Source organism: Xyrauchen texanus, chromosome 1 (genome assembly GCF_025860055.1).
Source record: "Xyrauchen texanus isolate HMW12.3.18 chromosome 1, RBS_HiC_50CHRs, whole genome shotgun sequence".
NCBI lineage: Eukaryota > Metazoa > Chordata > Actinopteri > Cypriniformes > Catostomidae > Xyrauchen > Xyrauchen texanus.
In genome coordinates this window covers 62,859,238-62,887,020 of record NC_068276.1, presented here as the reverse complement: position 1 = coordinate 62,887,020, position 27,783 = coordinate 62,859,238, and the positions used below count along the sequence as shown (strand labels likewise).

At 44.2% G+C, this 27,783-nt stretch overlaps 2 protein-coding genes across 2 annotated transcripts in view; both read right to left on the bottom strand.

The window, feature by feature from the left end:
- Window positions 1-5,310: 5,310 nt before the first annotated feature.
- The window catches only part of LOC127649499 (GTPase IMAP family member 8-like), a 52,471-nt gene continuing 29,998 nt past the window's right edge, over window positions 5,311-27,783 (bottom strand). Inside the window, exons 5-6 of the mRNA XM_052134629.1 lie at window positions 13,430-14,968; window positions 5,311-8,294 (exon numbers count right to left, since the gene is read on the bottom strand). Of these exons, the coding sequence (XP_051990589.1) occupies window positions 13,614-14,968 (1,355 nt within the window). The 3' untranslated portion in view covers window positions 5,311-8,294; window positions 13,430-13,613. The remainder of the gene's footprint in view (window positions 8,295-13,429; window positions 14,969-27,783) is intronic.
- LOC127645737 (GTPase IMAP family member 9-like) lies at window positions 7,705-13,547 on the bottom strand. Its single transcript, XM_052129402.1, has 2 exons — window positions 13,430-13,547; window positions 7,705-8,294 (listed from the first exon to the last, which is right to left on the bottom strand). Exons 1-2 carry the CDS (start codon window positions 13,545-13,547, stop codon window positions 7,705-7,707), a joined length of 708 nt encoding a protein of 235 aa, XP_051985362.1.

Genomic DNA, 27,783 nt, shown 5'->3' with positions numbered 1-27,783 from the left:
AAAAAAAGTTTTGTATTTTGAGATGGGCTCATTCTGTTTAGAAGACTTCATATACAAGATAATATACAGTTTTACCATGGGAATGCTGCTCAGATTGCATAGTCTGACGAAGAACGACGGTGTAATTCTTCCAGGCGAGATCTCATGTAAACAATGGAGAACATATCAAGATTTATAATTGCGTACAAGTGCTACTGGACGTTATAGAATGAACTCTGTCATGAACAATTGACCCAAGCAGGCTGAACTCGATTCATATTTCATAATAAGGTATAAAGTCCCGTTTTTGATATTGCATGTTGTCATCCGCACTTCTGGCACAAATAAACAAATTGCTGTTTCTGGATGACTGCTATCATGCAACAGAGATCGGATATCAACGTCGAACACTTAGACCTTCGAAAAGACGTATAATCCGTTAACATTAATCGCATATCCATGCATGCATATATCAAAATGCAAATGTATTAAACATAAGCAGAGTGACGTCACTCCGAGTGCAAACAAATACGTATCAATGGGTTAATATAGCCTTCACCAAGTCTTGTTACTTCGTTCAGTACAACATTCAATTAGGTTCCCAGAGCGCCTCCAAGGGTGCACTTACGTGATCCATAAAACGCAGCATTTTATTACTCCAGACGTACTTCCATGTTCTCATCGCTAGCACCACTGTTGTGGCGTGCCTCTGACACCTAGCGGTAGGTTCCGCACCGCTTCCCCTATTCATCAGATTATCTACCACCAGCGTAAGGCATTTCGCTATGATCAGGTCATACAGCGAGTAATTCCCATCTCATGGCATACTTCCATTTTATTATCATTCAGGCATCATCAAAGAGCAGAAATTTGTTGGCATGTCTTCACAAATCATTCACTCAATTTAGGAAACAGCAGACAATTGTACATAACCAATTGCATGAATGTACCAAAGCATTGGCAATTTGTTCAAAAGAGTTAGAAATTGCTTTTATGGTGCACAAGTGATTAGATGATGTGGAGTTTGAACAAGTAGTTTTGAGAATTTCAGATGTGATCTGAGAAATGTACCAAAGCGACTGAGAAAAACTGTAAGCATTATTAGTTCAAAAGACTTATATTTATATCCTGTCCTCTGAGTAACACCAAAAACTTCACTGTAAATTGTAGCAACACCTCCTCCTCGACCCTTCAGATGAGGCTCATGTTTATAACAATAACCTGGGGGAGTAGATTCATTTAAACTAATACATTCATCCAGTTTAAGGCAGGTTTCAGTCAAACAGAGCGCATCCAATCTATGATCTGTAATAATTTCATTTACAATTAGTGCTTTGGTTGAAAGACATCTAACGTTTAGTAGCCCTATCTTTTTATATGATGTTTATCTTAAAAATAATTTTGTTTGGTGGTTTGGGGAACAGACTTGGTACCTATATGATATCTAGGTGATACACTCTCTATGTGTTGAAGTTTATGTGACCTGTTTGAGGTCTCAAGTCAGCCAGCAGATGTTCGGATTAACCAGTTTGTCTGCTTCCTGACCTGGGCCCCAGTTAGTCAAATACTATCACTATTAAGACTTGAGATGAATTACTAAAAAGGAGAGCGGCACATTCTCTGGAGGGATGGTGTCTGTCTCTCTTTAGCAGGTCAGGTCTACCCCAAAAACTCAGTGACACCTTATCTACTATAAACATCGTCACCACAACGAGCATGGAGTGGACTTAGGCATATTACAGTGTCTGACATAATTTTTGCAAGTTCACAAACCTCTTTAACATTATCTTTAGCGATCTCCGACTGGCAAAGCCGGACATCATTAGTGCCGACACGAATAACAATTTTAGAAAATCTAGGTTTAGCATTAGCCAACATTTGTAAATTTTATTTGATGTCAGATGCCCGAGCCCCAAAAATGCATTTAACAATGGTGGCTGGAGTCTCCATTTCCACATTCATTACAATAGAATCACCGATAACAAGGGCTCGGGCATCTGACATGAATAACTTGAGACTTGAGATGAATTACTAAAAAGGAGAGCGGCACATTCTCTGGAGGGATGGAGTCTGTCTCTCTTTAGCAGGTCAGGTCTACCCCAAAAACTCAGCAAAAACTCAACATGATTCTCAGTGGGTGTATCACTGAGTGGGGAGAATCGATTGGAAACCCTAACAGGAATGGGAGAGTGGTGACGCTTTGCTGAGCGAGTATGCCACCGAGACGTCAAAGTCAAACCAAAGTGTGTGTGTTGCTCGCTGTACTACATGCATCCAAAACAGTATCTACCAGATTCTCTTTCTAATTGACCTCCACTAGCGTTCGGATGCGTGTCTCTAGCTTATTAACCTTCTCCCTCAGCCTAATTCCTTACATTCATCACATGTAAATCCCTCAGTGCTGATGAAAGAAACTATAGTAAACATGTGACATGCAATGCAGGAAGCAATAACATGAGCGGATACCATGACTTACCACAATTGTTTGTTGTTGTTGGTTGTTTCTAAGCGGTGAGGATTTGAGATCTATGTGAATCCCTCATGCAATTGTTTGTTGTTATGGTTGTTCTTAATTATTGTTGCTTTTAGATCGATGTAATAATCTGTATAACACAGAGGAGAAACTGGATGCGCATTGTAAAATGCACACAGTTTAATCGCGATAAAATAAAAAGTGGGTTGAACTGCGATAGGAAAATAGTGCAGGAGAAAACCTGATGTGTGCTGAAAAATGGCAGATATGAAGGATTAAAAGCTGAAAACAGATAAATAAGTGATGCTAAAACAGCTAGCAGGCTCCAAACACAGACTTGAGCTTGGCACCAGCAGCAACAGGAAAAATACAAACAGATGAATCAGTAGGATAGGGGAAAAACCCAAAGCACATGGTAAAATGGCAAAGGATAAAATGATGAACGTATGAGAATAAGAATAAGCAATGCTAAGCAGGCTAGCGGGCTGCAAACACTTGTGCAGCATGCCGTCAGCAACAGCAACAGAAAATGCTTTGTAAATATCTGTAAATTCTTCATTTTATTGCCATTCCTTGTCCTGTGGAAATGTGTTATAATTATGAATGACTTCATATTGATCTTTCATGCTGTTAGAATGTGTTTAAATTATGGTGGTCAATCGATACAAATTTGTATTTTAATTAATTACATGGTGTCCCGATTAATTAATCGTGATTAATCGCATATACAAATATTTGCTGAGAAATCCCCTCATATAACAATAACTCAATATATAATTATGAAATAATTATACATAGTTATCTTTAAATATATATAAATAAAAGATATCCAGATAATTCTTGTAGCAGAAGAGTTCATCATTAATAAGTCAATACAAAAAGCAGCTTTAGAATACAATTTATTGTTTACTACCATATTATTGATCATAAGTCAATCGTTGACACACAGTTCACAGCAAACCATTACACAAGTGAATTTGTCAATCAGTTGGAGATTTATTATGAGGGCTTGTTTAAGGACCGTCAATTTACACCTGCATCAAACACGCTTGTGTAGCATCTCGGGTTTAAGTTTAATACTTAGAACACATCTTGAGATCCCTTAGTTTGGATTTGCGCTCCAAGTTTTTTGAACACAAGAACGTAACGCACATTTGTGTTAATGCTGCTGAAGTGTTTCTTCACTGTATAAACTGTGTGTTGCTCATACAGCTGAAGTTTCACTTACTGCCCTCTGGAGTAAACAGGTGGTACTACAAGCATTTCTCAGCAATCTTCCATATCAGTGTGGGCATTGCGATTAATTGTGTTTTTTTAACCCATTATTTTTAGTCAAATTAATCACACTGAATTAACGTGTTAAATTGACAGCCCTAGTTTAAATAGTTCATAATTTTTATAATAGTTAGGAGTGAGTCTTGCTGTCTCTGTTCAGTGAAGTGGGGCGTTTCTACTGCTGTCGCTTAAGTTTATTGGTGGACTGCACATCTGTCCATGGCTTTTGAAAATCTGAGCACATATTATACTAGGGAAACATTTCACACCCCTGTGAATAAGAAATAATCAGTAAAAAGTTAGATCCATGGTCACTGGAGAGTGGGCTGCACTTGCGCCGGTAGAGTGAAAACTTATGCTAATGCTTATGTGAGGGGAAAGTATGCGGGCGACATTTCGGGGACATTAAGTCTAGAGGGAAGAAAAAATAAATATTAGTGACATTTAGAAACAATAATGTGACCAACAGCATACAATCTCTACAATATCTAAGAATAAAGCGGGCTGCAGAGAGGGCTTCCTGGGAAATATGGCTTTAAAAATCAATGCGAACAACAGCATAAAATTATCCGGAAAAATAAGAGTTTTAGCTCTGCACTGCAAACGGAGAAAATGGACTTGCCATCAATATTCACTTGTGGCCATTCGCTGCATAGGAGTACTGTATGACCGCCACCTGCTGTACAATATAGGTCTTGCATGATTGATGTATCTGCATTGCAATAGTTTTGTGAGGAGATACTCTGTTCTACCCCCAGAAAATCAGAGAGAGAGAGTGTCTGCTTTCTCTTCCGTCTCTCCTGCTCTTTTCGCGCCATACTCACTATCCAGCTGGATGTCGTTGGCCTCACTGATTTAGCGCGGGAAAGTTGTACATTCGGTTTGGCAGATGTAAGGGAGCATCTGAAAACTCCACTCACTATGCTAAAACACAGGAGATGTCCACTCATTCATTCAATTCACGTGCACATAATTTTCTTTTTATTTTATTTTTTTATTTTTCTTATAACTTCCCAGAAGACAGACAAACATACTACAGGTGATAATATTACAGTATGATCAATTATATAAGTACAGTAATCAATTTTAGAGGATAGAAGGACTTACTACTTAATCAATAAAAGGATAAAAAAGTTTTCAGACGGTCCCTTACATCTGCCAAACCGAATGTGCAACGAATGTCAAACTAACTTTACCGTGCTCACAGATTTTGCTCTGAGTGCTTAACTTCAGTTGCTGTGCATGTGACTTGTGTAAAGGATGATATTTTAATAATCATTAAAAAAAAAAAGGACCTTTGGCAGAGAGGAGGCGGCAGAGGAGGGGGGTCGTTCGAAATAACAGTCGTCCATATGACAAGTGCATTTCAAGCTTTCTGGGGCAACACAACAGCTTTGTGTTGTGTGGACTATTATGATATTTTTATAATTCTTTTTTCCCCTCGTTGGACATTGACAGCAGTGCTCAATATAAACTGTGTTTGCATGGAAAAGATCAGCATTAGGATTCTTTGGTTTATTAAGATTGTACTGGGGGGGAAAAACACAATCAGGAACAACTTGAGGGCAGTAAATCATTTTGTGTATTTTATTTATTGCTAGTCAGCTGACACAGTCATGTCATTTTACAGACACATGAAAGATGAAAAGAAATTGTAATTATATTCGTCTTTTCTTTGATACAGCACAAATAAAGTAAGAAAAGATGACAGAAACAGGTGAATTGTTAGCAATGCAGACACAGTGTTTGTCTTGAACTGTGTGAACTTAAAAAAAAAAAAACCTGTTTCTTTTAAAACCAAAAATTATACAATTTTGGAATAAAATTCATGCATTCAGCGCCTTTACTATATTAAAGCACCAAAAAGGACCATTATATGTGTGACCTCAACACCCATGACCCCCAAAATGGTTTGGTTCAGTGTTCAAGACATGTTTACGGCCTTGCTGTAAGTTTATCCGTAAGTGATCTGACACATTGAGGTGATTAATTATGAACAATAATGACTTTATAAACAATGATTAAAAATATAATTTGTATGTATTGTAAAATGGTTTAAATGTATGGTTTAGTTACTGTTGAAAGTTTTCAGAATCTCACTGGTGATGGACAAACAGCGTCACATGATTGTTGTGAATGAGGATAAAATAAACCAGTAAATAAATGAATATGTGAAAGTACAGTTTCATTTCAGAATAATATAGATTAATGTGGACATTGTACTAATAATTCAGTGAGTAAACTGACATTTCTTTTAAAACTATCATTAACCCTGTAAAGCCTGACATATGAAAGAATTGGCAGAAAATATAAATTTACAGAATCTTCTAGCAAATTAATTCCAATAGTATTTATTTGTTTTTGAAAGTCTGGTGTAATTCATGTTCTGTTTCATCAACAGAAAGATAATTGTGAATAATTGTTTTAATGCAAGACTATTCAAATCTTGTTCTGTTGGACAGCTGTCATACACAGTTTACCCTGATCAAGGTCTTCATAATGAGCTGAAAATGACAGCATTACACCTTGTCTACACTGAATGCGTTGTTGGCAGTAGCAGTGCCACCACACAAAATGGAACGGGACACCCGTTTACTGTCGGCGTGATGGACCACAACGTATGCTTCCAGTGTAGACATCACCATTGATTAGACAGGGGCCCTTTAAGAGCGGATGTGATCAGCTGATTAAGTGCAGATATAATAAAAGAAATACAGAGAAACCCTTCACACATACAGAACATGTCATTCAAAAGACAAGTGCCATTTATTTGGCTTATTGATCAGCAACATCCAAATTATACAAATGATTCACATGACAGAACACCATCTCGCTCTCTGTTCTTTAAGATTTTCAATGAGCTCTTGAATGATTTGCTTTTTTCTCTCCATGAACTCTGTTTGTTTTCTGATTTCATCTTCTTGTTTTTTCATCTCCTTTATTTTCTGATCGTATTCCTTTATCATTTCTTCATGCTGTTTTTCTGCTCTTTCTGTGTTCTCTCTCTCTCTTTTATTTCTTCTCTTGATCTCGTCTCGTTGCTCCTGTTTAAGATCTTCAATCATTTTCTCCCATCTCCTTCTTTTCTGTTTTCTTCTCTCATCATTCTCTCATTTTCTTCTCTCATACTCTATTTTTCTCTGTCGCTCCAGACGTTCATTATATATTTTCATTTCTTCATATTCTCTCTCTTTCTCTTCCCATCGCTGTCTCTCCTCCAGACTCATATTTCTTTCTTCTTTTCTCTCTCTTTCAAATGTTTTTCTTTTATATTCCAGTTCCTGTTGTTTCTCTCTCAGTTCTTCTTCATCTTTATCTTTTCTCTCTCTGTCCTCTTCCTCTCGTTCTCTCATCTTTCTTTTCATTTCCTCCTCCCATTCTCTGTGCTGTCGTTTAATGTCCTCTTGAATCTCTTTTTTCTCATTTTCAGTCACTTTTATTTTTCTCTCCCAATCTTTTCTCTCCTTCTCTACTTCCTGAATCTCCAAATCTCTCTTTTTATTTTCCTCTTCTTGTCTCATTGTTATCTCTGTCATGATGCGTTCTTGATCATTTTTCATCTTTTCTAGATCCTGTTTGTATTTCTCTTCTGTCTTTCCATCCTCCTCTTCTCTTTCTTTCTGCTGATATTCATGCTGTGATCTCTGATGTTCAATCTCTCTTTTCATCTTTTCTATTTTATCATCATATTCAGCTTTTTGCAGTTTTTCCTCTTCTGATCGTTTCTGGTCTTCTAACTCTTGATTTTTTATTTCAGATTTTTCTTTCTGTTCAAATGTTTTTCTGAGAGTTTCCTCTTTTTCTTTGAACTTGTTCTCCAGTTGTACTTTTTCCTCATCTGTCTTTTGTTTCTTTTCCTTCAGTCTCTCTCTCGTGTTTTCCATTTCCATCTCTTTTCTAACTATTAACTCCTCAATTTGAATCTGAATTTCTTTCTCTTTCTCTTTCAGTGTTTCTATTTTCTTTTTAATCTCCGCCTACTCAAACATCTCATTAGTGAAGAATCGGTCCTGATTAGATTCTTTAACCTCTTCTATCATATTTAATAGCTGAGTAATTTGAGTGCAATCTTCCTTTTCTTCATTATTAAAAGCCAAGAATCTGTTTCCACAGTCTGAGATCAGTTTCTTGAGTTCTGCAGAGTTGCTTCTCTTCACATAATCTTCTATAGATTCATCTTTAAGTTCATCTCCTCTAGTGAAGAGAACAATGCAGAACTGTGCTGCCTTTGGACCAAACATCTTCTTTATCAGATCGATAGTGGGGATCTTCTCTTTGGTATTTACTCTCACCACAATGATGAAGACGTGAGGTCCAGGTGCTGACAGTGAAACACATTCCTGCACTTGTTCATTTAACAGTGTTGGGTCAAAGAGTCCTGGAGTATCAACAACAGCTACTTTTCTACCATTAACTTCACCAACGCCCTTCTGAAAATCATTCGTCACAGAATCTGGGCTAGATTGGCTCAGAAACTCATTCCTTCCTAGAATAGTGTTTCCTGTTGCACTCTTTCCATCTCCTGTCCTCCCAATCAGAAAGATCCTCAGACATCCCGAATCATCATCTGAAAACGACAGTAATTCATTTAGACACTAAAAAATACAGAGAGAAATCAGACTTCCCAAAATGCAGAGAAAATGTAAAGTTTTTCCAGACAAAATGGTCATCATTCTTTTTTTTTACATCTAAATCGTGTCTGTCACATACAGTGCACCCAGAAAGTATTCACAGCACTTCACTTTTTCCACATTTTGTTATATTACAGACTTATTCCAAAATGGATTAAATTCATTATTTTCCTCAAAATTCTACAAACAATACCTCATAATGACAATGTGTAAGAAGTTTGTATGAAATATTTGCAAATTTATTAAAAATAAAAAAAAGAAAAAAATTACATGTACATAAGTATTCACACCCTTTGCCATGACACCTTGAGATGTTTCTACAACTTGATTGGAGTCCACCTGTGGTAAATTCAGTTGATTGGGCATGATTTGGAAAGGCACACACCTGTCTATATAAGGTCCCACAGTTAACAGTGCATGTCAGAGCAAAAACCAAGCCATGAAGTCCAAGGAATTGTCTGTGGACCACTGAGACAGGATTGTATCGAGGCACAGATCTGGGGAAGGGTACAGAAACATTTCTGCAGCATAGAAGGTCCCAATGAGCACAATGGAGGAGACCAAGAACCCGATGGTCACTCTGACAGAGCTCCAGCGTTTCTCTGTGGAGAGAGGAGAACCTTCCAGAAGAACAACCATCTCTGCAGCACTCCGCCAATCAGGCCTGTATGGTAGAGTGGCCAGACGGAAGCCACTCCTCAGTAAAAGGCACATGACAGCCCACCTGGAGTTTGCTTTCTTTATCTCAGCTGGAGGAACAGGCTCTATCGCATCCTTGTGTAGCAGGTAGTATTGGTAGTTTTGCGTCGGAAGGCAAAGTTGTGTCCCAGGGCACCTGTGGAGACGTCCTCTGTCTGCCGGGAGTCTGCGTGTGATACAGTCGCTGGTGTGGTGGCAAAAGGTCTGCGTCCAAGGTGCCACTTATTCTTTGACTATATCTGTTTGGTGCAAGGCCACCTTGAGAACGGTGTGTGTGCACCATCAGATGACCCAAGGAATGAGGAAATTGCTCTTTTATTGACAATGTGGGCGGCAAAGAAAAAGAAGGAAACCAAGGATTCTCCGCTCAGCCCTCCACTGGGGGATGGAGTGGTCTGTCTACCAGCTCCACGGCGACCATCGCGTTCCTCATTATGGGGTATTGTTTGTAGAATTTTGAGGAAAATAATGAATTTAATCAATTTTGGAATAAGGCTGTAACATAACAAAATGTAGAAAAAGTGAAGTGCTGTGAATACTTTCCAGATGCACTGTATGCAAATCAGGTAATGGCGGAGACTTACCCAAGTACCAGTACTATTGACATCTCCATTGAGAAGTTCCATTCAATTTAAATTGATTATTTCACCTGAAGTGTCTCCTTAATGAAACTTACATAATAAATATGAGCTCATTGGGCGTAGATTGTGAATAAAATGGGCCTTCCATTTGGAAGCACCTAGCAGCAGCTTGCTCTCATAAATATTCTTTATTGGGTATCATTTCTGATTCAGTGACATGACCCCATGCAATGACTAGGTTACTGTCGTAACTCCCATTCTTTGATGGAGGGAACGAGACGTTGTGTCGGTGAAGTGACACTAGTGGTCTATCTTGTGAGCCTCAGTTGCCTCTGAGCTTTAAGAAAAGGCCAATGAGAATTGGCGAACAGAATTTTCATGTCCCTCCCGCGGACATATGGGTACGGCCGTTACAGTGGTTGGTACGGTGTTGTGGCAAGAGGGACACAATGTTTCGTTCCCTCCATCAGGAAAAGGGGGTTACGACAGTAGTTGTAGTGACACTAGGGGTCCCTATCCAATAACACCATGACACTGAATCGTGTTACGTGAAATGCTGCTGCAGGTGCAAGCAAGCTGTTGTGTGATAAAAATGTCATACACTTTTTAGGTTCCCGTCATCCCTCTTCTCTTGAGGGGGGAACAAGCGACGTGCCAAGCATGGGAGCAGGCTGTGCCAGCCGTGGCGTTTTCTATCTCTATGTTTACCATAGGGCTGTTAGAAGTGGCTGGGGCCATCTAACACTATAGCACGCATCGGGTAAGGTGATCTTTTTTCGATCCTACTCTTTCAGGGGGAAAAGACCCAGAGGTGACCACATCCTTCCCAGGCTGACGAGGTCACATGTGGCAAATACATCACATGGGCTTACAAGCCCCACATGGAAGTGGCGCAGAGCTAGGTCCTACCTGGGGAGGGAGGAGCTCTACAAACACAGCGACTAGAAGCAGAGGGAGCTGCCCAAGGGAGACGTGGGTCCGCAGCAGGGGGACCATACCTTTGAAAATACAACACAGGGGGTAATCGTGATGACCGATAGCTGTGGAGAACCTATTCCAGTACAGAGTAATTAGTACCTGTAATGGGTTCGGTCCACCAAATTCACGATTCCTCCGCCAAATTCATGAGCCAGAGGGCTATGGAGGAATGATATCCAGGGAGCGCAAGCTTTTGTGTACTCACCTGGGGTAAAGGCACATGGGTTCGGCTTGGAATAGGGGAAAGGCACTATGCACAAGCGGTACACCCTGTCTGATGTCCCGTATTACCAAGTTCTACGTACTCGGACCTGAAGAAACATGGGCCCCTTGGCGATTTATGTACGCTACAGTTGTGGTGCTGTCTGAACAGATCAAGACGTACAAGAAATACAGCCAGCAACTTTAGGCAGTTGATGTGCCAATGCACTCATGGTCCTGTCCAGGAACTGGCGGCTGCACGCCCATTGCACACGGTGCCCCAACCCAGTTTGGAGGTGTCTGTGGTGACCACAACACATCTGGACACCTGCTGCAGGGGGACTCCTGTCCGCAGAAAGCAGAGGTCTGTCCAGGGGTTGAGTAGCTGATGGCAGAAAGGGGTGAAAATCACACGGTATGTGCCGTGGCGCCATGCCCATCTTGGGACTCGAGTCTGAAGCCAGTGCTGTTGCGGTCCCATATGCATCAACACGAGAGGCGCAACCATTGCTGAGGATGCCATATGCCCCAGGAGACTCTAGAACTGCTTTAGAGGGACCGCGGTGCCTGGTTTGAATAATGTGAGGCAATTCAGCACTGACTGTGTGCTTTTCTTCACTGAGGCACGCTGGCATTGAGAAAAAAGATGCTCTGAACCAGGGAGAGCTTGCTCTTTTCCCAGCTGACATGAAGCCCTAACCGGTTGAGGTGCCTGAGCACCTGGTCCTTGTGGGCACACAGTGACTCTTGAGAGTGAGCTAGGATCAAGAAGTCATCATGGTAATTGAGTATGCGGATGCCCGCTTCCTTTAACCTGACTCTGACATTCGTGAAGGGTACACAAGGGTACAGGGACAAGCCGAACAAGAGGACCTTGTACTGATACGCTCAGCCCTCGAACACGAACTGTTGGAAGGGTCTGTGTCGGGGCAAGATCGATACATGGATGTACAAGTCCTTCAGGTCTACCGATGCAAACCAATCTTGATGCCGAACGCATGATAAGATATATCTCTGCGTGAACTTCTTGAATGTGAGTTTGTGTAAGGCCTGGTTAAGAACTCACAGGTCCAAGATTGGCCACAACCCACTGCCTTTCCTAGGTACAATGAAGTAAGGGCTGCAGAATCCCTTCTTCATCTCGGCTGGAGGAACAGGCTCTATCGCATCCTTGTGTAGCAGGTAGTATTAGTAGTATTGCTCAAAGCACTTACCTTGCTCCACGTACCCGGCAGGGGGCGGGTTGGTGACAGAGGAGGAGGTCCTGTGGAGATGTCCTCTGTCTGCTGGGAGTCTGCGTGTGATACAGTCGCTGGTGTGGTGGCAAAAGGTCTGTGTCCAAGGTGCCGCTTATTCTTTGACTGTATCTGTTTGGTGCTGGGCCGCCGTGAGAACGGTGTGTGTGTGCACCGTCAGATGACCCAAGGAACTGCTCTTTTATTGACTATGTGGGCGACAAAGAAAAAGAAGGAAACCAAGGATTCTCCACCCAGCCCTCCACTGGGGATGGAGTGGTCTGTCTACCAGCTCCACGGCGACCCGTTACTCGGGTCGTCCGTCTCAGGAATGTCTTGGAGCCTTCCGGATCCTCGATGAGGTTTGGGAGACTGGGGGCTGAGAGCTGGGCCCGGGTAGTGGCAGAACTGCCTGTTGCCTTGCAGCTGCAGGGGGACGCCCTCGGCGAGCAGATGGGGCTCGGCTCAAGTTGGAACGGCGGCGAGGCATGATGTGCTCGATTGCCTCTGTCTGCTTCTTTACCGCAGATAACTGCTGGGCGAAGTCCTCGACGGTGTGGCCGAATAGGCTGAACTGGAAGATGGGGCATTGAGAAAGCGTGCTTTGTCGGTGTCGTGCATCTCAACCATGTTCAGCCACAGATGTCGTTCCTGGACCATGAGGGTGGCCATCGCCTGTCCGAGTGTCCATGCTGTGACCTTCGTGGCCCAGAGGGTGAGGTCAGTTGCTGAGAACAGTTCCTGCAGCACGTCAGGATCAGGACTACCCAAGTGCAGATGTTATAGCGCCTTGGCCTGGTGAACTTGCAGGAGGGCCATGCATGCAGGGCGGATGGCATGCAGGGCGGAGGCGGCCTGTCCAGTGGCACCGTAGGCTTTCGCCGTCAGGTAAATCATGCTTTACAAACCATGCTTTACGGCACATAATTTACATTCAATACACACACAGTTTGCGCAAACACAAATGAAACGATCATTTGTTCTTTGAACTGGCATGAAAAGTGCAATTATTATTAGTGCTCTTATGAAAATTGGATAAGACATTGAGCTCAATAACTAATCAGAATGAATGTGGCCTTTAAAAGATAAACATCACAGTGGAAGTTAATGAATCTATCTATTTAATCCCCAGATATCAGAGAGATGCAGTAAATACTCTATATTTCCAAAAGCAAACACTCTCATTCTTAGTGAATTCCCCCTTAAATGAGTGATATTAACTCAACAATATACTGTAGCTACCTCACATAGTGCTGAAAACACAATATATACAGAAGTAAAATATAAACAAGTTAATGCTTACACTTACAAAAATACTATTATTATTATTTGCAGATCATTTTCAGAATTTGCTTATCATTTTGTTTGTGTGCTTACCCTCTGGACTTGGTTTTCTCTCATAAAGTTCAATAGATTTGTGTTTTTCTTTTTCCTCTTCTTCTCTTCTTCTTTCCTCTTGTTTCTGTCTCTCCCATTCCTGTTGTTCTCTCTTCATATCCTCTCTCATCTCTCTCTCAAGTTTCTGTATTTCTGTAATGTCTCTTATATTGTTCTTCTCCTTCTATATATTCATCTTCTCTTTGTCACGATTCTTTCTTTCTTCCTCTATCTTCATCTTCATTCTCTCTTTCTCTTGTTTATGTTTGAATAAAAGATCTTCTTTCTCTCTCTCCATTCTCTCTCTCTCTCGTTTATGTTTCTGATCATATTCATCCCACATTTCATTATCCATCTTTCTCCTCCTCTCATACTCTTCTTCTATTCTTCTAAATTCCTCTTCTCTTCTCTTTATCTTTCTGTCTCGATTCTGTTTCTCTTCCTCCATCATCATCTTCATTCTCTCATTCTCTTGTTGAAGTCTCTTATTATATTCATTCCACATCTCTTGTTCTTTATTTCTCCTTCTCTCTTCCTCCTCTTCTCTTCTCTGTCTTTCCTCTTGAATCTGTCTCTCTCGTTCCTGTCGTTCTCTCTTCATCTCTGATTTATATTGTTCTTCTTTCTCTCTAAATTCCTCTTCTCTTTTCTGTCTTTCCTCTTGAATCTGTCTCTCCCGTTCCTGTCGTTCTCTCTTCATCTCTGTCTTATTCTGTTCATCTTTCTCTCTAAATTCTTCCTCTCTTCTCTGTCTTTCCTCTTGAATCTGTCTCTTCCATTCCTCTCGTTCTCTCTTCATCTCTGTTTTAAATTCCTCTTCTCTTCTCTTTCTCTCTTCTTCATGTTTGGACTGAAGATCTTCTTTCTCTCCGATCAGTTGCTTCACTCTCTCCATCAGCTTCTTCTTTTCTTTTTGTTGTCGTGCTCTCTCCATGTCTCTGAACTTCTTACATGAGTAGTAACTGTCTCCGTTTGCTCTCACCATGTCGTCTATTTTCTTCAGTAGATCAGAAACTTGTGTGCGGTCTTCAGTCTTATTATTGAACACATGGAATCTGTTTCCACATCGATCAATGAGATTCATCAAAGCAGATCCAGGTGTTCCCAGGTACTCTTCAATAGTTTTATTCTCCAGATCATCTCCTCTGGTGAAGAGCACAATGGTGTACATTGAAGAGTGTTCACCAAACGTCTCTTGTATTATCTTCACTGATGTTTCCTCCTCTTGAGTGAATCGTCCCACTGGTATCAGTAAGAGGAACACATGTGGTCCTGGCAGTATCATTGAGATGCAGTTAGTCATTTCTCTCTGGATCTCTTCATTACTGAGTTTAGTATCAAACAGTCCTGGAGTGTCAATCACAGTGATGTTTCTGCCGTTGATTTCAGCTGTTTGTCTCTGACACTCTTGAGTTATTGAGATTTGAGATGTTTCTGCTTTAAATGCTTTTCTTCCCAAGATGGTGTTTCCTGTTGCACTCTTTCCAACTCCAGTTTTACCCAGCAGAACAATCCTGCATTCACAATCATCTATTGAATCTGAAAGTGAAACAATTAAAAATGTATCAAAGACAGATAAATAATATATACTGTATATATACACACACATCATATAGAAACTTGTGTTTCTCAATCCTGATTCTCAAACTGGTCCTGTAGGAACAACGGTGATTTTTTTGATAAAAGGTATAATATTTTGAGAATAAAGTCAAAATTACGAGATTAAAGTCAGAATATTTTGAGAATAAAGTCACATGACCATAAACGTGTCAATATCACATTGCATCATTATCACAACGATAGCCAGCAGCTTTATCATTGCAAAAAATGGATGTGGATGATTTAGTTAAATCATACTTTAGGATTTAGCAACTAAGAAATCATTTTCCATCTTTTGGCACATCAGCACAAAGTTATTATTGGGATCTGGACACAGCAGTGCTTATGTAGAAATGTAAATGATTCAGTAGAAAGAACCTGACAGACGTTCGCACTGTCCCGCTCGGTATGGGTGATGCTTCGGCCAGCTTTCCCGAAGCTCTAAGTTGATCGTTAGCAGCATTAAATTGTACTTACTGCAGCACGTTTCCCAAAAGTATCATTATGTAGCATCCTTAAATAGCACATATAAATGCTCGTAAATGAACTAGAGATATGAACCGCTCTTAAGTCCAAAAATTACTACACATATTGTTTTCTGTCATGATTCACTGTTGTTTGCCTTGTGTTTCTCCCCGTCATCTGTTCCTCCCGGACTACATTTCCCATATTTCCCTGCCCTCCCCACTGCCTGCTGTCCTTGATTGCCCTCACCTGTGTTTCATTAACTCATTATTCATTGTGTATGTAATGCCCTGATGTTTGGTTGTTCTTGGTCCGTTGTTATGTGTTTTGACCTCCTGGGTATGGTCCAGTGCCCATTGTGTATGTTTTCTCTGTTCCTGTGGTTTCCCATCGTGGATGTTTCTTTTATTCCTGTGTTTACCCTGTTATTCTGCACTTTGTTTATTTTATTATACTGTTTCACTACACCTAGATCCAGCTCTCATGACTTCCATCCAGACGTAACATTGTGTTAACATTTAGAATTGTCTTCAGATCTAAATTTGTAGTGTTCCACCTGTTGGAGATGGATACTTGCATGATGATTTACCACTTCGTTACTCTTATAGCTTTTCGTTTAGTTTGTAGCATAATTTTAATTTATTTGTTCATGTTTCAATAAATAAATTAAACCTTTTAAGCAAACCCAATAAAGCAATTATATTCATTTAACTATATTTGAATTATTTATTTTGGCCTATTTAAGTTTTAAACTGCAGGGTCACATTACTCACATGTGTCTTCTAAGCAAATTTGTTCAATACATTTCTGCTGCCATTCAAATCATTCAAATACATTTTTGTATTGTGGAGAATATATTTGACAGTATGGTGTGAGATAATAGATTAATAAAGTGCAGTGATGATTATTGATCCTGATAGATCAAGTGTTCAACAGTCTGACTGCTTGGGGGAAAGAAGCTGTCATGTAGTCGGCTGGTGCGGGTCCTGATGCTGCGATACCGCCTGCCTGATGGTAGCAGTGAGAACAGCCCATGACTCGGGTGGCTGGAGTCTCTGATGATCCTCCGAGCTTTTTTCACACACTGCCTGTTATATATGTCCTGGAGGGAGGGAAGCTCACCTCCGATGATGTGTCTGGCAGTTCACACCACCCTTTGCAGGGCTTTGCAGTTGTGGGCGGTGCTATTGCCGTACCAGGCGGTGATGCAGCCAGTCAGGATGCTCTCTACAGTGCTGGTGTAGAACCGTGTGAGGATGTGGTGGTTCATTCCAAACTTCCTCAGCTGTCTCAGGAAGAAGAGGTGCTGGTGAGCCTTCTTCACAATGGCCTCAGTGTGGACGGACCATGTGAGTTCCTCAGTAATGTGGACACCGAGGAACTTGAAACTGCTGACTCTCTCCACCGGTGCTCCATTGATGGTGATGGGGCTGTTCTCTGTCTTTCTTCCTGAAGTCCACTACAAGCTCCTTGGTTTTACTGACGTTGAGGGAGAGGTTGTGCTCCTGACACCAGCGTGTCAGAGTGTGCACCTCCTCTCTGTAGGCTCTTTCATCATTGTCAGTGATCAGACCTACCACTGTCGTATCATCAGCAAACTTAATGATGGCATTGGAGCTATATGTTGCCACAGTCATGTGTGTTCAGGGAATACAGGAGTGGGCTGAGAACACAGTCCTGCGGGGCTCCAGTGTTGAGGGTCAGTGATGATGAGGTGTTGCCGCCCATTCTAACCACCTGACGTCTACCTGACAGGAAGTCCAGGATCCAGCTGCACAGCGAGCTGTTTAAGCCCAGAGTCCGGAGTTTCTCATCAAGCTTGGAGGGCACTATGGTGTTGAATGCTGAGCTGTAGTCTACAAACAGCATTCTCACATATGTGTTCATTTTCTCCAGGTGGGAGAGAGCAGTGTGTAGTGTAGATGCAATGGCATCATCATGTAATCTCTGATTAACCTCTCAAAGCATTTGCTGATGATGGGGGTCAGAGCAACAAGACGCCAGTCATTTAAACAAGAGATTTCGGCTTGCTTCAGTACAGGCACAATGGACGTTTTGAAGCATGTGGGGACTACAGACAGGGAGAGGGACAGATTGAAAATGTCCATAAAATCACCAGCCAGTTGGTTCGCGCACGCTCTGATGACTCGGCCCGGAATGCCGTCTGGACCCCGCGACTTTATGGACTTTACCTGTCGGAAGGATCGGGTTACCTCTATTACAATTATGCTTATTAAAGAAGCCCAATAAAATGTTATACTGTATTATGTGTCATGTAAATTTAGATCTATCTTTTGACCTAATTTATACCTATCATGTCGCTTGCACAGACTGAGGAGACTGCCTATTGATATCAATACGATTTTATCAATATTTTGTATCCTCTGAAACTATGTTCAATGGTATTCCAATTATCAAAATATATTCATATAATTTATTAAATGTCCCCTTTGTATCTGATAAACTATGAAAGTTGCAAGATCAATACGTGTAGTAATTTATGGACCTAAGAGCGGTTCATAGCTCTAATTATTTTTCACAAATTTTTACGTGTTACTTAACGATGCTAGATAACGATGCTTTTGGGAAACGTGCTGTGGTAAATACAATTTAAGTGCTACTAACGTTTAACTTAGAGCTTTGGAAACCCATTTCTGCTTCTAACGTAGTGATTATGATGCTGTTTCTCGTAATTTTGACTTTATTCTCAAGATATTCCACCTTTAATCTCATAATGCTATGACTTTGTTTATCTCCAATGGGTTTTATAATGGCAGTTTTGAGTAAAATAAGGTGAGTGGTACATATTACTTCAAGTCACTCTGTTCTCAACCATACAAATGACACACTTTAATAACTCAAATGCTTTGTTCGAGTCTGAGTCATGTACGAGTCTTTAAACAATCGAGTCCAAATTAATCTGTTTATGGATCTGAATTAAAATTGTAACCGTAAACTCAACATCAATATTTTAAGCTTATTTTAACTTTCACAACTAAGAAAACACAATTGTCAATATATTTACATTCATGCAATTGACAGACGCTTTTATCCAAAGTGACTTACAGTGCACTTATTACATGGACAATCCCCCCGGAGCAACCTGGAGTTAAGTGCCTTACTCAAGGACACAATGGTGGTGACTGTGAGGATCAAACCAGCGACCTTCTGATTACCAGTTATGTGCTTTAGCCCACTACGCCACCACTCCTATATGTTAACTCCATACAATATATATGTAAGAAAAACCCTTCTATATTAAATGATTAGTGTACTGCTGAACAGAGTTTAAAGTGGTTTCAGAATGAAAGTATATGCTTTAAGTGTATGAAGACTGTCCTTCAAAACACTTCGTATTGAGTTCTGTTGACATTTCAGTTATTTACTGATTTTCCCCTCCACTCAAACAGACTAAAGAAAGTGAAGACCAAAGTTATTATTGTTTCGAATTTTCATTTAGTTTTTATTTCCACTTCATTTTAAATTTGTCCTTTTCAGTTTAGTTTAGTTTTATCTAAAATTATCCCTAACTAAAGAAATAATATATACTGAGATTTCTGTTTTGTCTCTACCTGCCGAATGGTTTGGGAAAATGAGTAAACACAGTAGTAATTAGCACTTGTTGAGAAGTTACATCTCATGATTTGACTGCAAATGCTACATCTGAAAACACTGGTAAAGTCCAACGATAATATTAGGGCCATTTAACATGGACATGATTGTTAAGTCACGGAAAACATCGGGCAGTCCTACACTAACCCTAACCTAACCCTAACTGCTGCAAACCCCTAACCCTAACCCTGATGCATCTGCGTGTTATCGTTTAAAAAAATAAAAAGTATCATAAAAATATATTTTGTGCTACTTTGAAGCTATCTGACAACAGATACTCCACAAAACAATATAGTAAGGAGCGGTGGTGGTGTAGTGGTCTAAGCACATAACTGGTTCATCTGGTAATCAGAAGGACACTGGTTCCAATCCCACAGTCACCACCATTGTGTCCTTGAGTAAGACACTTAACTCCAGGTTGCTCCAGGGGGATTGTCCCTGTAATAAGGGCTCTATAAGTCACTTTGGATAAAAGTGTCTGCCAAATGCATAAATGTAAATGTAGTAACATTAAGTTTACATTCCGTTGATTCTAAAAGGATTAGTTCAAACAAAAATGAAAATTCAGTCATTAAGTCACCCTTAAACCTTATGTTAAGTCACCCTTAAACCTATATGACTTTCATTCTTTTTCTTAACACAAAAGGAGAGATTGTGATAAACAAAATTTGCTCAGCGATGCCATTCAACATCTAGGTTACTAGTGTAACACCCGTTCCCTGATGGAGGGAACGAGACATTGTGTCGATTGAAGTGACACTAGGGGCCTCGGTTACCTCTGAGTATGAGAAAAGCCCAACGAAAAACTGGCGAACAGAATTTGCATGTCCCGCCCCCGGACATACGGGTATAAAGGCGGGAATAGTGCATCTGTTCAGTCAGGTTCTACACTGAGGAGCCGAGAATAAGTTTCGGCCATAACCGTGGCTTGGTACAGTGTTCCCTCCATCAGGGAACGGGGGTTACACTAGTAACCTAGACTTTCCCCTTCGCTCACTCTCTCGACGTTGTGTCGATTGTAGTGACACAAGGGGTCCCGTCTTCAGATTGGGAAGAACACCAGTTCTGGCTTGATTGATCGTGTCTATGACAGCTGGTGGTAGACTACTTAGATCTTCCGCATCCCATCTAGGGGCCTGACGTGGAGGTTCCAGAGGTCTGGGCATGGATTCCAGCGGGTTCTCCATCCCTGAGAAAGAAGGTCTTTCCTCAGGGGAATTTGCCAGGGAGGTGCTGTTGCGAGGAGCATGAGATCTGAGAGCCAAGTCTGAGTGGGTCAGTAGGGGCCAATAGAGTGACTTGTTTCTCATCCTCCCTGACCTTGCACAGCACCTGTGCAAGTAGGCTCACTGGGGGAAATGCGTACTTGCGCAGCCCACAGGGTCAGCTGTGTGCCAGCGCATCTGTCCCAAGAGGAGCCTCCGACTTGAGGGAGTACCAGAGCGGGCAATGGGAGTTCTCTTGGGAAATGAACAGGTCTACCTGTGCTTTGCCATAATGGTCCCAAATCAGCTGAACCACCTGGGGGTGGAGCCTCCACTCTCTGCTGTGCAAAGTCTGTCGAGACAGCGCGTTCGCTGCCATGTTGAGGCTGCCCGGGATATGAGTGGCATGCAGCGACCTCAGTCGGTGCTGACTCCAAAGGACGAGATGGTGGGCGAGTTGTGACATGATGCCACCTTGCCGATTTATGTATGCTACCGTCGCAGTGCTGTCTGAACGGATCAAGATGTGCTTGCCTCGGATCAGCGGGAGAAACCTCCGCAGAGCAAGAAATACAGCCAGCAACTCTAGGCAGTTGATATGCCAAAGTAACCGCAGGCCTGTCCAGGAACCTGCGGTTGCATGTCCATTGCACACGGCACCCCAACCCTGTTTGGAGGCATCTGTGGTGACCACGATGAATCTGGACACCTGCTGTAGGGGGACTCCTGTCCACAGAAAACAGAGGTCTGTCCAAGGGTTAAATAATTGACGGCAGAGGGGGGTGAAGACCACACGATAGGTGCCGTGGCGCCATGCCCATCTCGCGACTCGAGTCTGAAGCCAGTGCTGAAGCAGCCTCATATGCATCAACCCTAGCGGCGCGAGTGTGGCTGAGGATGCCATATGCCCAGGAGCCTCTGGAACTGTTTTAGAGGGACAGCGGTACCTATTTTGAATGATGAAAGTGAGGCACTCGTTTGTGAGGCGTGCTACCATTGAGACTGAGCCTAACTCCATGCCGAGAAAAGAGATTCTCAACAAACCAAAAACATGCAAGAACTAACAAGGAAACTAAAAGGGCTTATATACAAAAAGGAACAAACAAGGGAATAAGGAACACCTGGGGAACAATCAGGGAAGGAGAACTAATCAGGGGAAAACCAATCATAAAAAGAAACTACAAAGGACTACAAAAACCAAACAGAAAACAGGAACTAAACTAATCTTCAAAATACCAGTACAAAAACAAAAGACAACAGAGAACATGACAGAGCCCCCGCTTTAAGGAGCGTATTCCAGACGCTCCAAAAAAGCAACAACAAAAAACCCCCCAAGAAAAACAAAAAACAAATTGTCCAAGGGGGCAAACAGGCAGTCCAAGGGGGCACAGGGGGCAGACAGAGCAGTCCACAGGACGGGGACTGGGTCAGAGGGCCTGGGAGGCGGCCACAGAACAGGAACAGGGTCAGGGGGCCCTGGGAGGAGGCCACAGGACAGGAACAGGGTCAGGGGGCCGGGGAGGAGGCCACAGGACGGGGACTGGGTCAGGGGCCCTGGGAGGAGGCCACAGGACAGGAACCGGATCAGGAGGCCTGGGAGGAGGCCACAGGACAGGAACCGGATCAGAAGGCCTGGGAGGAGGCCACAGGTCAGGGGCCGGGTCAGGAGGCCTGGGAGGAGGCCACAGGTCAGGGGCAGGCTTAGGAGGCGGAACCATGGAAGGCCCTGGGAGGCAGAGCCCTGGGAGGCTCGGGAGGCGGAGCACTGGGTGGCTCGGGAGGCGTAGCCCTGGGTGGCTCGGGAGGCGGAGCCCTGGGAGGCAGAGCACTGGGTGGCTCGGGAGGCAGAGCCCTGGGAGGCTCAAGAGGCGGAACCCTGGGAGGCGGAGGCTCGGGAGGCGGAGCCCTGGGAGGCTCGAGAGGCGGAGCCCTGGGAGGCGGAGCACTAGGTGGCTCGGGAGGCGGAGCCCTGGGAGGCGGAGCCCTGGGAGGCGGAGCCCTGGGTGGCTCGGGAGGCGGAGCCCTGGGAGGCTCGAGAGGCGGAGCCCTGGGAGGCGGAGCACTAGGTGGCTCGGGAGGCGGAGCCCTGGGAGGCGGAGCCCTGGGAGGCGGAGCCCTGGGTGGCTCGGGAGGCGGAGCCCTGGGAGGCTCGAGAGTCGGAGCCCTGGGAGGCGGAGCACTAGGTGGCTCGGGAGGCGGAGCCCTGGGAGACGGAGCCCTGGGAGGCTCGGGAGACTGGAGAGGCGGAGCCCTGGGAGGCTCGGGAGGCGGAGCCCTGGGAGGCTCGAGAGACTGGAGAGGCAGAGCTCTGGAAGACTCGGGAGGCGGAGCCCTGGGAGGCTCTGGGACGGTCGAGGCTACAGGCGCTGGCTCTGGGACGGTCGAGGCTACAGGCGCTGGCTCGCTGACCGTGGCAGGCGTGGGCTCTGGCTCGCTGACCGTGGCAGAGCCGAGGGAGGTGGTGCCGTAGGAGGTTCTAGAGGCGGAGCCGTGGAAGGCTCTGGAGGCGGAGCCGAGGGAGGTGGCATTGTAGGAGGCTCTAGAGGCGGAGCCATGGAAGGCTCGGGAGACGGGGCTGAGGGAGGTGGTACCGTAGGAGGCTCTAAAGGCGGAGATCTGGAAGGATCTGGTGGCGGAGCCGAGGGAGGTGGCGCCGTAGGAGGCTCTAGAGGCGGAGATCTGGAAGGCTCTGGAGGCGAAGCCGAGGGAGGTGGTGCTGTAGGAGGCTCTAGAGGCGGAGCTGTAGGAGGCGGAGCCGTAGAAGGCTCAGGAATTGAATCCATGGGAGGGTCGAGGGGCGGAGCCCTGGTAGGCGGAGTCCTGGAAGGCTTGGTCCCTGGGAGGCAGAGCCCTCGGTGGCTCGGAGGCTGAGCCGAGGGAGGTGGCGCCGTAGGAGGCTCTAGAGGCGGAGCTGTAGGAGGCGGAGCCGTAGAAGGCTCAGGAATTGAAGCCATGGGAGGGTCGAGGGGCGGAGCCCTGGGAGGCTTGCGGGGCGGAGCCCTGGAAGGCTTGCGAGGCAGGAGCCCTGGGAGGTGGAGCCCTGGGAGGCGGAGCCCTGGGAGGCTCGGGAGGCGGAGCCCTGGGAGGCGGAGCACTGGGTGGCTCGGGAGGCGGAGCCCTGGGAGGCAGAGCCCTGGGTGGCTTGGGAGGCGGAGCCCTGGGAGGCTCGGGAGGCGGAGCCCTGGGAGGCAGAGCACTGGGTGGCTCGGGAGGCGGAGCCCTGGGAGGCAGAGCACTGGGTGGCTCGGGAGGCGGAGCCCTGAGAGGCTCGAGAGGCGGAACCCTGGGAGTCAGAGCCCTGGGAGGCTCGGGAGGCGGAAACCTGGTAGACAGAGCCCTGGGAAGCTCGGGAGGCGGATCCCTGGGAGGCTCAGGAGGCGGAGCCCTGGAGACAGAGCCCTGGGTGGCTCGGGAGGTGGAGCCCTGGGAGGCAGAGCACTAGGTGGCTCGGGAGGCGGAGCCCTGGGAGGCAGAGCACTAGGTGGCTCGGGAGGTGGAGCCCTGGGAGGCTCGAGAGGCGGAGCCCTGGGAGGCGGAGCACTAGGTGGCTCGGGAGGCGGAGCCCTGGGAGGCGGAGCACTAGGTGGCTCGGGAGGCGGAGCCCTGGGAGGCTCGAGAGGCGGAGCCCTGGGAGACAGAGCCCTGGGAGACGGAGCCCTGGGAGGCTCGGGAGGCGGAGCCCTGGGAGGCTCGGGAGACTGGAGAGGCGGAGCCCTGGGAGGCTTGGGAGGCGGAGCCCTGGGAGTCTCAGGAGACTTGAGAGGCGGAGTCCTGGGAGGCTCGGGAGGAGGAGCCCTGAAAGACTCGAGAGACTGGAGAGGCGGAGCCCTGGGAGACCCGGGAGGCGGAGCCCTGGGAGGCTCTGGGACGGTCGAGGCTACAGGCGCTGGCTCTGGGACGGTCGAGGCTACAGGCGCTGGCTCTGGGACGGTCGAGGCTACAGGTGCTGGCTCGCTGACCGTGGTAGGCGTGGGCTGTGGCTCGCTGACCGTGGCAGGCGTGGGCTCTGGCTCGCTGACCGTGGCAGGCGTGGGCTCTGGCTCGCTGACCGTGGCAGGCGTGGGCTCTGGCTCGCTGACCGTGACAGGCGTGGGCTCTGGCTCGCTGACCGTGGCAGGCGTGGGCTCTGGCTCGCTGACCGTGGCAAGCGTGGGCTGGGGAGCAGAAGCCTTTCCTCTTCTCTTCCTCCTCCGGGTGGACGAAGCTGGCAACGCTGGCTCTGGGACTGACGAGGCTGGCAACGCTGGCTCATTGGCCATGGCGGGTGTGGGCGTTGGCTCGCTGGCCATGGCGGGCACGGAAAGCCCAGAGGCGGAAGCCGGGATCGAGAGAGGTGGTTCCCCGGCAGCAAGTTCTTTCAGGATGAGACTCACGTAGTGAGATCTCCGGAATGCGGTAATTCCCTCTGCCGGCGTGTTGGTATCCCGAGCCGGTAGATGGTCTTCAGGGAGGTGTCATCAAAGCCGGTGTGGATGGCAACAGTGGAGAAGAAGTGTGAGTACTTACGGATGTACAAATCCGCCTGGGCCAGTTCAGTAAAGAAAGCTGCTAGATCCATTATTCGTTGTTTAGTTCTTCTGTGACATAGCAGGCAGAGAAAGAGGATCTAAATGCAGCAGTTTATTTAATAAACATAAAAAGAACTAGGAATCAAAGAAAAGCATGGAAAAACCTGGCACAGAACAAACCAAAAACATGCAAGAACTAACAAGGAACAAGGAAACTAAAAGGGCTTATACACAAAAAGGAACAAACAAGGGAATAAGGAACACCTGGGGAACAATCAGGGAAGGAGAACTAATCAGGGGAAAACCAATCATAAAAAGAAACTACAAAGGACTACAAAAACCAAACAGAAAACAGGAACTAAACTAAACTTCAAAATAACAGTACAAAAACAAAAGACAACAGAGAACATGACATTGAATAGATGTTGGGAATGAAAGCCTGTCTCGTGACACTTTGGAAAGGAATTTCCTTGGTTAACAGGAATATTGGCTTTGTAGGTTGTTTGGCCATTCTTCAAATTGAAGTTTGTGATCCAGATAGAGAGACTCAGTCTTTGATGCGTAAATAACAAAGAGTGTATATGCAATTTACAGCAAAGAAAATTTATAAATGTAATACAGTATAAACTAACATTAGGAAAAATAATAAAAACGGTGAAACAACACAGCTGTAAAACAAAATGTGCATGAAGGTAAAAAGTTAACTTTTAGCTGGCTGAACAAAATTTAGTCATGGGCTGTTCTTTTCAACCAATAAATTAGCCTGATGTAAGATTAACTAAACTGAGAAAGAGCAGCTGTTGAGTGGTCATAACTCCTAAACTAGACTGTAGTAAAGAAATGTATTTAATTCCATACAGAGAATTTATACATTTAAGTGGCATAACTGTGCATAGAGATAAAGTAAACATTAAATTGATTGAATTTCCTTTGGGAAATCATATTATGTGGACAAAACATATAGCTTTGAGTCCAGTGCATTGCATTAAACTAAAGTCAACAAAGTAATTGTATTTTAAACAAAGGTTGTATTGAAAGTAAGTGTTGTTATAATACATGTATATAAGGTATAATTATGGCAGCCACTCCTGTGGACATATTAGGATTAAAGTATTCATTGTGTAAAGAACTTATAGATAAACTTCAAACAAATGGCAAAAATGAACCAAAAAAATTATGACAATATGGCCAAACGAAGGGACATTTGATGTAGCTTTGTGTGAGGAAATGGAAACGTGATGAAAAAAATACAAAATTAAGGATAGGAGTAACAAAAATAAAAAGAGAGAAGCAAAGAGAGAGAGAGAGAGAGAGAGAGAGAGAGAGAGAGAGAGAAGTGCTAGCATTGTTCAAAAAAGAAGGAGAAAATTCTCTGAAAAATATAAGACAAGCTAGAAAAATACTGAAGGATGCAGAAAAAGAGATGAGTTAAAAAGGAAAATATGCCCTTGTCAAACCGCCTCCATATGTGCCCTCAGAAGGTCAGTTCCCAATACTCAAGGGAACTGTAGAGGTTTTAGAAGAAATGCAGATGGAATGACATGTGGAGTTAAAAAAAGAAAGACAAACTAAACTAGACTAGTATAGAAAAAGTGAGAAAAACCTGCCGTTAGATTGTTATGAACAAGCAAGGGCAGCTTTAGAAAAAATACAAAGAACCGTTAGGCCAAGTGAGAACAGAAGAAGAGGAGATTGAAGAAGAAGCGCAAATAATAGAAGCACAAATACATCGAAGAATTAAAGAAACAGAAAAATTAATACGAGACACAGATACATTTGTGAGAAATAGAAGTAGACTATTAGACAGTAGGGATGTAGAAAGTGAAGAGCAGTCATCATTTGATAGAGCAAGGTGGGCACAGGGGAGAGAACGAGGAAGACTTAGACCACTGGCACTTCACCTCCCCATTTTAATTAAAGGTACGCAAGGACATTATGTGCCCTGGGCTACACAGGACCTTGAGGGGCTGGTTACTTGACTCCCTAACATCCACGAGGTGGCTGGGAACAGCCCTTTCAGGGTCCGTCTCAAGGCCCAGTAAACCCTTTGGGAGGTCCAAATAAAGGATATTTGGGATACCCAGAGAATTCTACAGGGGAGAGTCAGCTTCCAATTTTAACAACCAATGCTGATCAAGAACATATGCTGCGGGTTAAAATAGAGGGAAAACCAAACCCATGCTAGTATACACAGGAGCAGTTTACACATGTGTAAATTCAAATTATGCCTCACATCTCCCCCTGTCTGTAAAATTTGCAAAGACAATAGGATTCTAAGGTGTAAGGCTGACATCAAGAGGTCATAAAAGTCAAAGAACTCTGCGAGAATCAACGTCATAAAACTCTCACACAGATGAACATCTCCACCCAAGATAACACTCCTTACTTGCTAAGGACCATACAACGCAAATCCCATTTTGACCTCTATCTCACCTAAGGGCAATTTAGTAATATAAGTAATATAATATTTTCTGTAATATAAGAGGTTTTCTGTTCATACATGTTTGATATCATTCAAGAGGTCGCAGTGCGACTGGTAAGGTGGTCTCATTCCCTTTTAAGAAAAACCAAATCTCCATTAAGATTTTAGAACTTAACAAAATCCTGCACTCTATTTGAGACATGTCCCTCCCAAATCTCCCACAGGGACCACATGCTGTATGCAGATTAGGTATATTCTTTGTAAACATCAAAGGACCTAATCAGTCACAAGTTACAAAGGTCTTTGCCAAACGCTGTATAATTCTGGAGGTCTGTCCCATCCCTGCCTGTATGTTAATGAGGTATATCCCCAGGACTACCAAACCTAACCACTCCCCAAATTCCCTTGTTCATGGTTTGGGTATTTAAGGAAATGTGACACATTGCTCAGGGTTCTCTGTAATCAGATGATCCCACACAGTTTACTGTTTGTAATTTATATCAGGTGATTGCAATTTGAATTTCTTATGTTCTGATAAAATGT